The 13,973-nt window shown below is 40.9% G+C and overlaps 1 protein-coding gene across 1 annotated transcript in view; it reads right to left on the bottom strand.

Annotated features, from left to right (window-relative positions):
• Positions 1-13,973, bottom strand: part of PTPRT (protein tyrosine phosphatase receptor type T) — an 813,408-nt gene that overhangs the window by 364,195 nt on the left and 435,240 nt on the right. Inside the window, exon 9 of the mRNA XM_034641590.1 lies at positions 4,811-4,920. Coding sequence (XP_034497481.1) covers positions 4,811-4,920 — 110 coding nt within the window. The remainder of the gene's footprint in view (positions 1-4,810; positions 4,921-13,973) is intronic.

The raw sequence follows: 13,973 nt of genomic DNA, 5'->3' as shown, positions 1-13,973 counted from the left end.
AGAGGTCTTAACAGCTGAAGAATTAAACTGTTTCACAGCCCCAGAGTGGCCTTAGGGTCAGGGTGAGACTCCCATTCCTCAAGGAAGGGAGGCCCAGGGTCTCACGGTCCATGGCTCCAGGGAGCGCATCAAGGTAAGAACTCCTGACTGAAAGAAAGGCCTCAAAGACCAGAGTAGCAGCAGGAAAGAGGCAGATGTGACAAAGTTTTCACTTTCCAATAAATAGCTGAGCCTTCGGGGCACCTGGGTGGCACAGTCAGTTAAGTGTCTGCCTTCGGCTCAGGTCATAATCCAAGCATCCCGGGATCAAGTCCCACATGGGGCTCCTGGCTCAGCAGAGAGTCTGCTTCTCCCTGTCTCTCTGGCTCTCCCCCTGCTCATGCTCTCTCTCCCTGTACCTCTCTGTCTCAAATAAATAAATAAAATTCTTGAAAAAAATAGCTGAGCACTCATTGCGGTAACATAGGTGATGGAAATATCCTTCCCTTTGGCACATTTTCCAGATGTCTCCAAGATGTCTGTGTACCCACAGCCCATTAGCCACACAAAAGCCAGGTGATCTTTTAAAAAATATAAATAGGATTCTTTGATTCCTCTACTTAAAATTCTCCCAGGACTTTCTATTTCTCTCAGGATACAGCACCAACACTAGAATCCCTGCACAACCTGAGCTTGCCCACACATTTCCCACCTGGTCTCATCATCATCCTCCGTGCTCATGAAGCTTTAGTCACTCTGACCTTCTTCCTATTTGTTAAACATGCCAAAGTCATTCCTACCCCAGGGCCTTTGCATTAGCTGTTTTTCTTCAAGTGTCATTGCTGCTTTGTGTTCAAAGACTCTGGCCACAGGCAAGGTTTCAATAGCAGAGCAACTCCAAAATGAGGTATAAACCTTTGATTTTATGGGTTTGACATGGATTTATTTGTCTCTTGATTCTTACCCAGTTGAAGCCTGGGAATAATCTGACACCTTCGTATTACAAAGAGGGGACATAAGCCCAGAGACAGAATGAGCCATAATCAAAGCCACTCAGATTTGGCAGAACTGTCCAAGGTTGAACCCAGAGGCTGTGACTTAGACTCATGGGGAAGGAAACCTAATTTTTAAAATTTACTCAAACCTACTGCACTGAATAACATGTACAGTATTTACATAGTCATAACCCTCCTTTACTACAACCTCTGCCCCTTTTCTTGGCTTTTGACTTTGCCAAGTCCAAGATTACATATAGGAAGGTACAGAGACTCCTAGATTTCTCTTCCATTTGTGTTACCCTATTTTTCTTTGTCACAAAATATACTATTTGAGACCAGAAGAGGGTGATTTGTAATTTATGGGTTCTTCTCTAGAAATTACAACCAGAACCTAATTTTAAAAATCAAATTGGTTTCATCTAATTAAATTTGGAAATTGCCTCGTAAACACATACTCTGTTATAAATGTCTTTAAAAGCAAGGTCTCCTGCTTACTCTCTGAGGCAGGAACGGGTTGAGCCCAGCGTGGAAGGGACTCCCCATCTCTCTGCTCAGGAGGACCCAGTCTCTTATCAATTGCTGAAATTTTCTAAACAGTGGTGTGGGCTAGAGCAGTGCTTCTCCAAGTTTCATGCCCATGTGAACCACCCAGGAATCCTGCTAACATGGAGACTCTAATTTAGGAGGTCTGGTGGGGCCTGAGATGCTGTGTTTCCAACCAGTTTCCAGGTAATGCCAATGCTGCGGGTCCGTGGACCACACCGAGTAAGTGGCAAGGCATCCACACTTGAATTCAGGACCCACGAATTTGCCACCTCAGCTCTATGACCTTGGTCTCCATACTTGACCTGAGTTTCAATTTTCTTATCTTTATTTATTGTGAGAGCTAATNTGGCAAGGCATCCACACTTGAATTCAGGACCCACGAATTTGCCACCTCAGCTCTATGACCTTGGTCTCCACACTTGACCTGAGTTTCAATTTTCTTATCTTTATGTATTGTGAGAGCTAACGTTTATTGATGCTGTTTCTAAATGCCAAACACAGCATTAAACATAAATAGACGTTTATAAATCAATATGATATAAATGACATACCCACGGTTACACAGCAAGCAAGTGGCAGAGCTAGGGTCCAGAANATGCTGTTTCTAAATGCCAAACACAGCATTAAACATAAATAGACGTTTATAAATCAATATGATATAAATGACGTACCCACGGTTACACAGCAAACAAGTGGCAGAGCTAGGGTTCAGAACGAGGCTGCTGGACTTCATCAGCCAGCATTCGTACCTTCTGAGGCCCCACTAGCTTGTGACGCCCATGGTCACGGCCACGTTTATGCTCAAAATACAATGACCTCAGCCCACGACCTCCTTGGCTCCCTTCACGGCAACATCCAAGAAGCTTAGCATAGTCTGGAAAGGTGACCCCCAGAGCTCACAAACAAGTCACGCAGCTACAGCCCTCCATCCCTGGCTCTCTGTAATCATAACCCAAATAACAGCCAAAAAGCTATCCGAAGGTGTCTTGCCAGAGCTCTGCCCAGGACTGCCCATCAGAGAAATGCCAGCATCCCCTGTGGCTGGCCTTTGAAAACATGCAAGGTTCGGGGCTCACGCACAAGTGAGAAGAAGGGCGCAGGGTTCCAATCTGTGCCCATCTGGGTGCCCAGAGCTCCAGAGAGCGTGCCATACAATGAGGCCTCAATTTCCAGGAGCTGCTGCTCAAACAGGGTGTGCCACTCACACCTGGGATGGCTCCTTTGCTCTCTCCATCTAGTCCTCTCTTCTACTCATAGAACAGCATGAGCGGGTTTCCCAGCCCAACCCGCTGCACATCCCGTTAGAGGAAGAAGCATACTACTCCCAAGGAAGAAGCTGGTCTGCGCAGGAATAGGACTCCACCTGCCACATGACCCAGCCCAGCGGTTTCCAAGTGCAACTAGGCACAAGGACTAGGGCCTTTTCAGGACAAAGTTGTCCTCAATTGAAGGCGAAAAGAGAGAAAATAAGGAGACTCATGAGTTATTCATAGAGCTAAATTTATTCAATTTGAAGGACTGCCTTTTATTCTTAAATTATGTCCTTTCTGTATTTTTGAAATGATGTATTTTATGAAATGATGTTAATAAAAAATGGTAAAGAACTGCATGTTGGTCCTCCAAACCTTTTAAAATGTTACTGGCCTGTGAATTCCAAAAATCTTGAACATCTGGCATAGAGAGCCATTTATGCAATAGTACCAAGCAACTTAACTCCCTAAGTTCTGGGTCGCTTCCCTCTGCTTTACAAAGGGCAGGTTGCCACACACCATAGATGTCTATTTCGTGTGTGTGTGTGTGTGTGTGTGTGTGTGTGTGTGACTCAGCATCTGCTTCACAAAGAACGACAGGTACATTTGAAATGACGGGGCTTGTTTAAGTCGTGGATCCAGTCCCTCTCTTCCCCAGTGAGGTACTACTGACCCCGTGCTGCGGGCAAGGTCGGTATGGTCCCTCCCCTCCTCTAGTGGGTTCCCCAGGAAGGAAGCTTCTCCCAACCACATGGCCCAAGATGGAGCCTTAGACAGCTCTTCTTTAGAGAAACATGAACTGTGGTGACCTAAGGCATTTTCTGAAGGTGTTTCCTTTAGCACTTGTGCATGACAATGGTGTTCTCCCTTCTCGGAGAGCTCTGAGGTCCTTCTAGGTCTCTCTGAGAGCTCTTGTGGCCATCAAACTCACCTAAATATTTCTCCCTCACCAATACTCTTTAACCTTCCTCCTTTACGTGGGGATATTCTTCCCCTGCTCGCTCTCAGTACACCTCAGCTCCTCTCAGTACCTTTCTGCACAGGCCCTCGCTGTCTGCAGCGCATTTCAGCCTGGGGATGCTTAGAACCTTTCCCACCTCAGGCCCTCTAGAGGAACCCAGAAGCAACCATCACCACTCCCATTTTGCAGGGAAGAAGCGAGCCTGGAAAGAGAAGAACTGCCCGAGGTCATGTGAGACCGTGGCGGTGTGGCCAGGGCGCTGGGCTCCATCCCTGCAGCTCTGGCTTCCACACTCTTCCCTCTGCACTGCTGAGCTCTCCACTGCAGCGCGTGCCACAGTCTCCCAGGGTCTCAGAATATGTGGGGTGGGGCAAGAGTCAACCTCGACCGCATCTCTGTACTAGAATTCAGCTCGATCCACCTTCTTGAAATTCTATTGTTTGTGTTTGTTTCGAAATGGACTTCTACACGCTTGGTTCTAAGTTTTCAGGAAGCCAGGTTGTGTTGGCTTGATGGAGGCCTTCCTGCTGGAGAAGGTTCTGCTCCACCTCTGATACAACGAGGCCCTGCTAATGCTGGGAGGGGGCTTTCTGACACCATCACCTGAGCAGCAATAAAATATGCGGGGGCCGCAGAGCGATATTAAGGCTCAAGAATCATGCAGCCCCAGTGTAGAGAATGACACTGGGATGCTCCCGGGAGCCCAGAAACCGACAGGTGTGAGATGAGCATCACGTGAGCACTGGGGTTTTCTGGGCAAACTGAACTGTCACTACTATTTGCCAGGCGGGGTCTTCTTGGCTACTCCCTGTGTGCCGACTCCTTTCAAGAGATCAGTAATCACTTCAACGTGTGGTATTTCCAGTTTTCTTTGTCCCCGGGGCTCTCAAGCAGCTCAGCTGTATGCCCTTGTGTTTTCTTCCCACTACACTGTCAGAAACCTCTGGGTAAGTTGTGTTTCTCACTCATCTTCATGCCCTCAATGGAGCTCTGCACACAGGAGGAATTCATCAACTTCACACCGAAGTAAACTGGGTAAAGCCAAGCCAAGTTATACAGCAAAAGGGTCTTCTTACCTCATAGAGTGTGATGACCCCGTTAGTCTCATTAGGAGGTTTCCACTGGATGTAGATCTTCTCCTCAAAGGGCCCTCCTTGGATGGATTCTAGGGGAACAGCTCCTGGAACTACAGAAGGGAAAAGTTAGGAACCCGATGTCACCTTCCATCCCATTTCCCCAGCTCCATTGACCTAGAACAGCAGTTGGCCAAGCTTTCCTATAAAGACTCGGATAATGAATACTTCAGGCTCTGTGGGCCATATGGTACCTGTTGCAATTGCTCAACTTTGTGCTTGTAGCACAAAAACAAATGGGTGTGACTGCATTCCAATAAAACTTTATTAAAAAAAAAAAGGCATTAGGCTGGTGTTGACCCATGGGCCACAGTTTGCTAACACCTCTTCCGGAGAGCCAATGGCCTTTTATCTTGCAGACTGAGCAAGTCTGACCTTGAATTAAACTGGCCAACATACGGAGGACATCAGTAGACCCCAGCACTCCCAGCGGGTGGGATTCTAGAATCGCACTCTTGCCTTAGAATTGGTAAGTGAAGAATGCAAAGTGAGCTCCACTATCACTTTCCTGACCCTGCCAAGTTGTCTCCAACTATGGTGGGGGGGGGGCTCCAACTATTCCTCAGTTTCCTAAATCCTGAATCCAACAGGATCTACGTGTCTTGAAACCTCAATCCACTTACAAGAAGTCTGTCTCATTCCAATAAGGCAGCTAGTTTGTCTCACTGCTGAGTCTCCAATGCCTGGCACATGGTAGATGCTTAATAACCATTTGCTGGTTGGTCGAGTAGGTGAATAAATGACCCATGCCAGCATTTTGCCCTAATGAGTAAAACCTTTCCTACTCTGATTCTGTACCCAGGTCAGTTTTCCTGCCAGCATCCTCCTGCTGGATTCCAGCATCATTATGACAGTCTGGAAGATGCTGAACCATAAAATAAATGGTTCTCCAAACTTCCAGTTATAACCCCCTAGGGAATCATGAATTCATGTAAATCATTACCGGATCTATTTATATTTTGGCATTATAAAAGCAGGTACTTTCACTAAGCACTTACTCTTTGATCAGAATTTTACATACATATTTCATTTAAGCCACAAAACAGCTCTGCCCAGTATGTATTATCTCCTTGTGCTGATAAGAGAACTGAGGCTAAGAGAATTAAATAACTTGCTCAAGGTCATCCGGCTCTTAAGTTGTAAAGAGGGAACTGAGCACCTGTCTGTGACTTCAAAGCATATACTCTTAATCATCACGCTATGCCTCTCTCAATATAGCCTTGGCCATATGTTGCAATCAGTTCCCTATTGTTAAATTAAAATATATTTAGTTTTTCTCATTATGGACATGATACACAGAATATGTTGAATATTAAGAATACACAGAAAGGGTAAAAAAAGAAAAGAACAAAATCACTCATAATCCCCATAACTAGAGATATTTTTCCAGTATTTTTATGCCTATGCATATACATATTTTTAAAAATTAAACTCCTACGGCACATATTGTATTGTGACCTTCTTTTATCACTGAATGAAACACAGATTTTCAAAAAATCTTTAAATGTTCTTTGGGGCCATGCATTTTAATGCCCCATTATAGTCACCATTATTACTGGGCATTAAAATTGGTTTGAATTTTTTATGATTATAAGTAACACTGCAATGAGAATTCTTATAAGTAAGTATTTTCATGAAACTCTGCTGATATCCCTAAGATAAATTCTTGGAAATTAATTTATTGGGTCAAAGTAGATGAACAATTTAATTTTTAAGGCTTTTGACACGCACTGTCAGATTGCCTTCCACAGAGTTTGTACCATTCTGAGTTCCCCAGAAGAAGAACATGACTATTCCCGATCCTTGCCAACACTGACTATTTAAAAAATTAAGTGTATGTGTGTGTATCCTTTTTAGAAAACTGGAGATGCAGATTTTTTTTTCAGTTTAATTGGCCATTTGCATTGTTTCTTTTATGAACATGCTCTTTATAACCCTGTTCTCATTTTCTTCTATGGCTCTTCATTTTTGTCCATCGTTGTCTTATGGGTTTGTAATTATAATCTGCTTCTAAAGACATAAGCTGTTTTTTTTTTGCATAGGTTACAAATATTTTTTTGTCACTTTTTCACTTGCTTCTTGAATCTTTTAGGTATCTAGAATCTTCTAAGTTGTCAGATCTCTAATTGCTTTCCCTTATCTATTCATCCTTGCCATAAATATCAGGACTTTGAGCACAAAGTATTAGGAGAATTCTAACAAGCAGAGAAAATCTAGTCTGGTAAATCAGGATACTAAGTGGAAGATAAAAGACGATAGATTAGTAAAAGTGCCTAGGGCAAAAGTGCAGAGGGTAGGTACTGGAATGTGGTTGGTTGCTTTGTAAGGATAACAATGGAAGAAGCAAGGCCATCCTGGGAAGAAAGGATGGTAACTCATCAATGGGGAGATGGTGGTACAGAAGAGAAGCAGACAGTGCCCGAGATTTGCAGCTGCTAAGCGAATGTGATTTGGTGGTGATGGGTAAGGGTGAAACAGGGAGGCGATGTGTCAAGGAAGACCCCCCAGCTCATCTCTTTTAGACACGTGGAGTGGGTCAGAGTACTGTTCATAGAAAGGGAGCCTTACAGGAGGGCTAGTTTTGGAAAGGAAGCTGGTGGGTTTTGTGATGCTTTGTCTGAGGTGTGTGTAGAACACCCAAATGGCAACACTGAGTAGCAGCTGGATAGACGAGATAGGGTGACTGCTTAGAGGGGAGCCAACAAAGTCAAGAGGAAACACAATCTTGACAATCAGAAGGAAACAAAGAAACTGAGGAGCCATGTTCAGAGAGGAACCTCTGAACCAGGAATGGGGGCTGTCATGGAAGCAGTCAAAGGAGAATCTAGAAGGGACTGGTTCATAGTGACAGATGTGACTGGATAGTCACAGAACTGAATGTACTGTCTTCAAGGTTACCTGGGACCAACATGAGAGTAACTGAGGGGGAAAGGTGGCCTCACAGCCCTCCTGCTGTGGACGGAGGAGAGAGCCAAAGGTGAGGGACTGTGCCCACATAAGTCAGCGATTTGGGCTGTGAGGTGCAGGGATGCAGGAAGAGCAAGGATAGACTACAGACCACAGCAGTGCGGGTTATGGCAGGATTGCAGGCAACCAGGAAAACCCCAAAACTGAAGTAAGAGATAGAAGAATGGAAAAGACACAGGAAATGACTGGAGTGGTCCTGTCCTGAAAAGATAGGAATGGCGGTGGGTAGAGAGAAACACCTTCCCTCTTGTGAGAGAAGACAAGAAAATGTGCTGCTGCTTTGGAGCGGAGAGTTGAGGTGTCCTTGGGGCTCCATCTTCTTGAGAAGCCAGGGTGAAACCATCTACCAACAGTCAGGAATTTCGAGAAGCTTTAAGAGGTGCAAAGTGAGCTGAATGAAGAAATGCAGATGCCAGTCTTCACAAGGGTCTATCCAGGGGAGGCTGTGCGTGAGAGCATCAAGCTGCTAGCACTCAGGGAACCTGTTTTCCTCCTCCAATTCCAGTTGGGAGCAAATTCTCTTTCTCACCCCAGATCAGAAGACTAGTCATCTGTATTTTCTATGTGATCTATCCCCACCTTCCTTTTAAACCTAACTCATGAATCCATCTGGAATGTATTTTATACGTTGCACAAAGTAGAAATCTAACTATAGTTCTTTACAGTTTTCTTAGGACAATTAATTGACCAGTCAGAACTTTCCCCAGTGATTTAAAATGCCATTTTGCTAGCATGTTCGATTATTTTATATGCTGACATGTGCTGTGTGGCTCCCTGTTCTATTTCAGTGAGCCCCAGCCTCTTATTCTGACAGTATCTCATCTCTCTGCTGTGTTCATAGAATACGTTTGAATAGTTGACAGAAAAAGTTCTTTTCTTTTATTATTCTTTTTTCGCAAAGTTTCCTGGGCTCTCACTATCCATGTATTTTTCCAGAACTTCAGAAAAATTTTACAAAACTTCAAAAGTGTTCCATCAGAACTTTTATTCTAGTTGTATTCTTCACTTCTCTGAGGGGCAAATGACGCCTTTTTATAATGGGTCCTCCCACCAATCATGCCATATAAATCTTCACTTATTGACATTCCTTTTTTATGTCCCTCACTTAATGTTTTTAAAATTTCTTACAAATTGCGTTCCTAGGACTTTACTGCTTTTGTTCATATGACTTTTGACTCTATTAAAAAGCTTCTCTTGTGAAATCTAGAAGACAAAAGTACATCTAATAAATCTATAGTTTATAAAATAATTATGAAGGAAACACATATGTACCCACTATCGCCTCTAAGAAATAAAACATCACTGTATCACTGAAGCACCCTGTGTGCCCCATACTGCTAACTTCTCTCTCCCCCTTTCAAAAACAAAAAACAATCATGTAACTAACCTGAATTTTATGTTAATCAGTCTCTTTATTTTTATTTGGAGTTCTAAATATATACATGTATCCCAAGATAAGATATCATTTGGTTTCCTCTGGTCTTCTTTATATGTACAGGAAACAGAATATTTGTATTATATGATTTGCATTTGTCACTCAACATTGTTTGAGATTCATCCGTGTTGATGCACGTAGTTTTATTTCATTCATTTTATGAATACAGTCTTATTTTGTCATTCAGTAGATGGTGAGAGGTACCATAGACGGATGACAGAGCTACTTCTCTGAAGAGCTATCTTAGAACACAGCTCCAATGAATACTTTTGGACATTCAGCTGACTATTTATAAGATTTCACTCAGGTGTACCTGGGGATAGGATAGGTAGATTAGGGGTATAAATGTCTTCAGCTTTACTGAGTAAAGTCAAATTGTTTTCCAAAGTGGTGGTAACAATTTATACTCCCTCCAGCAATATTCTGAAAGGTCCTACTTCTCTAAATCCTTACAAACACTTAGTATTGTCAGATTTTAAAATTCTAGACCATTTAGTAGGCATAAACTAACACTTCATTGAGGTTTTATTTGCTTTTAGCCATTTACTAAAGAGGCTAAGCATCTTTAATGTTTATTGAATATTACTGTCCTTTTCTTATTGATTTGTAGATGTTCTTTGTATATTCTTCTTACTGATCCTTTTATTGGCTACATGTGCTATAAAAATCTTCTCTCAGCTTGTGTGTTTTCTCTTTCTCTTTATGCTACCTTCGGATAAAGATAAGTTCTTAATTTTAATGTAGTCAAAATTATCAGATCTTTTCTAGAGGAGAAAGACTTAGTAACTTGATGGTAGTAATCATTTCACAATGTATATGTATGTTAAATCATGCTGTTGTACATTTTAAATATATACAATTTTATTTATCAAGTATACCTCAATAAATCTGGAAAAAAACCCGACAGACTTAGTAGCAGATGCTGTGGGAGCCCTGCCCATACACTAATGCTTACTGCAAACCACCTGTTACTCTACCTGAAGGCTGTGAAAGCAAATTTGGTCTCCACACAGGGCAAGTAAGAGTCTCAGAGAGTTAACACCCCTAAAGCATCCTTCAAGCAATGAAAGAAAGGAAGTTAATGGATGAATATCCTAGACTCCCCACTGCTTGGTTGGGTTAACTCTGAGACATATTCTACTAATACTTTTCAAACTACCTCCAATAAAAGTGACTATTATTGTTGTGATGGTTGTTGTTTTCAATCAGTTGTGGATGATTATTATCATAAAATACAAAACCAAAAAATAGGAAAGTAAAATTAAAAAGTAAAGGCGAAATTTAAAAACATAAAAAAATGCGAACTCCTCCTTTCAAAATACTGAATCTCTATTTCTATAATTATCTTGTCATGGACCAGGAAGAGTTCATAAGTCAGTCCTGGTCCCTGGATCACACTTTGAGTGGCACGATTTTACAACCCAGTTATTCACAAGGTAATTTTCTTGATAACACACCAATACTGGCTTCCTTCCCTTCCCTTCCACTCTTCAGAATGAGTGTGTCCCAGACCACTTCTTAAATCAACTACTTGCATTTGGATCATTATCCCAAGGTCAGATAAACCCAAGCAAAAATAATAAACTCTAACAAAAGAATCTTATTTAAGAAATACTTTCTCTTGGGTCATAGGAATATTTTCTTAAATTATATTCAAATAATTTTAAAGTTATGACTTTCATAAAATGTGTTCAACTCATTTGTAATTGTGTTTCCATGTATGGTATGAGGCAGGGATCCAATTCTAATTCTTCTCTCTATTCTACCACCACTTAATGAAAAAGAAAAATTTATTTACTCAACTGATCTCCATCATACCTTTGCCTCCCATCACATTTCCACATACACACATGGGTCTATTTCTATGTTCTGTTTTCTTCACTTTTTCTATTAGACTCTCCCCCCTTTCAATACCACATCTGCCTAAGAAACAAAGATTTGTGAATCTTGATATCTGGTAGAGCAAGACCTGCAGATTTGTACTTCGTGTTCAGGACTATCTCAGCTATTCTTGCCTTTTCTCTGGCATAAACATTTTAGGATGACCTTGTACATTTTTGAAAAATGTCTTGTTTCTAAATTGGAATTGCATGAATTAAAGATCAAATGGGAATAATTTATGTCTTTCTATATCATGTCTTGATAATATTGAGTTTTCCCACCCATTAACATGCTTATCTCTCATTTAGGTCTTTTTTAATCTCTTTCAATTCTTTCTACACTTACATATACTCTACATCTTGAAATCTTATGTTAGGTTCATTCCTAAATACCCTATATTTTTATTGCTATTGTAAATAGTATCTTTAAAAACATACCATTTACTTATTGGGTGATTAGAAATGCAATTGGCTTTTAAATGCCAACTTTTGTCAAATATGTCACATTCTCTTAATTCTAATAATTTGAGTACAAATTTCTTTGGGTTATCTATGTAAATAGTCATAGCATTGCAGTTGATAATAGTTTTGTTCTCTTCCAATCTTTTAACTCTATTTAATTTTCCTGTGTTCAACCAGAGCCATCAATATGATATTTAGCGGAGATAATGGTTAAGTATCTGTGTGCTTTCCAATGTTAAAGAAAATGATTTTATTATTTCATCCTCAACTATGGCATTTGTAGATATCTTAGTTCCCTTTATCAGGATAAGAAGGTCCTTTTTATTCTTGGTATACAAAGATATTTTCTTTTTAAATCATGCTGAACTTTAACTGATGCTTTTCTGTGTCTTTTATAATAACGATACATTTTTGTCCCTCTCTTAATGTAGGGAATTACATTAATGGATCTACTAATGTTGAACCAATATTGATATTCTAAAATAAACTAATATTTTCCTAGTTGTATACAGCAATGGATTGTCTGCTAAAATTTTTTGGGGATATATGAATTTAATTTTTCTTTTTCTGATAATAAGCTTGTCCAATTTTGACATCAAGGTTACACTAGTGTCATAAAATGAAGAGTTAAGTATTACTTCTTTTTTTGCTCTGTGAAAGTGCATATGTAAGATCAGAGACAGCACTGCCCTGAGTGTCTGATTGTACTTTAAGACCATTCGGAACTGGTGTTTTCTTTGCTGAGAAGTTTATTAAACTACTGATTCTATTTCTCCATTTGCTGTGAAATTACATAAGTTTTGTGTGTGCGTGCTGAGTCAAGTTTTAAAGTTATATTTTCCCAATAATTTTTCCATATTCCACAAGTGGTAAAATTTATCAGTATAAAAGGGTATTCAGTATCCTTATTTTATCCTTTTGTGAAATAAGCACAAGTGTATAAAACAAATATACATCTCATTAACTTATGAATAATCAATTTTATGCCCTCAAAAGGTAACCTTAACTTCATAATAATGAATCTTGCTTTTCATTATAATTTTTATTTCCTAAACATACATCCCTAAGAACTATAGGGTTTATTATTAAATAAAAATCATAATACAGTAAATAGTGCTAAACTCTTTTATAAAGATCAGTCTGGGAGAACTAACCTCTTTACATTATTGACTTCCATTCCATGTACACATTTTATCCCAGCATTTATTTATATATTCTGGTGAGAATGTGGATTAGTGTTTTATTCCGTTTTAAAATCTTGCTTCTTGCTATAATGCTCAGGGGACATTTGCTTTGCATTATCAGATTAGTCCCCTTTAATAAGAATGAAAGCATGTTTTCATCTGTCCAATAATCTTTCCTTATGTAGCCTTACGAAAGGTGCAACGAGACAGTTTAGTTTGGTAGGTCGAGATGTGTGCTGCTAGTGATTATAGGAGTCCCTGTTCCAAATATTTCTAACCCAGAGGGAAAGGACAGAATTTAGATACACCCATCTATTACTTGGCCAGATAAGAGGTCTACATGATTGAGGGTGGGATAGGGAGGTTTGAGAAGGAAAATAGCCAGGCGGCAGGAAGCTTCTTGTCAGAGAGAGAACAGTTTTGGTACCTTTAAGGGCAGCCTTAAGTCACCCAAAACATAGCCCCTATCTTTAACTGGAGCATCTCTTCCCAAAACCAGCCTCTCTTTAAATCCTTCTCTTTTCCTTATTTACCATATGCAGGCTTAGAGAGAGAGCTCTCATTCTCTGCACTGTGGACTGACATATAAAGATGCCATCCCCTGCTCTCCAGACCCTCACTCTGTCCACCAGCTCCATAAGCTCACCCTTGCCTTGAACCCTGGTCAGAGTTTGAGGTTATTAATGCAGTTGGACTTGGAAGCCTTCCCTCTTGGGGCCCCAGGGTGAGGAAGTGGTTTCTTAAATGAAGTTACAGCTCAGTCAACTTTTCCCCATGTAGGTCCCCCTTTCTCAACACCGCATTGCATTCCTTTCTTCTGGCCTGGGGATGGCAGCCTCTTCTAGTTCCCAGGGCAGGTTTAAAGGTGTTCTTTGGGAAGGTGTTTAAGAATCAGATCACCACCTTGAATGGCAACTCTCACTTCCATCCTGTAAACCCAAAAGTCAGCACTGCACGATGACGAAGACCATAGACTGAGCCAGACTGCCTGGGTTTGTGTCCTGTTCTTGTTGTTGCCATCTCTTGCCATATAATCTGGAGCAAGTTGCTTAACCTCTTTATGCCCCAGTTTCCTTTAAAATGAGGATGAAATAGTCCCTACTTCATAGGTGTTGTGTAGATAGATATTGAATCATCAATATATCAGCACAAGTGAAGTGCTGAGCAAAGTGCCTGGC

The sequence above is a fragment of the Ailuropoda melanoleuca genome, chromosome 13 (genome assembly GCF_002007445.2).
Source record: "Ailuropoda melanoleuca isolate Jingjing chromosome 13, ASM200744v2, whole genome shotgun sequence".
NCBI classification, from domain to species: Eukaryota; Metazoa; Chordata; class Mammalia; order Carnivora; family Ursidae; genus Ailuropoda; species Ailuropoda melanoleuca.
The sequence above is the reverse complement of the archived record's forward strand: the minus strand, read 5'-3'. Positions and strand labels throughout refer to the sequence as shown.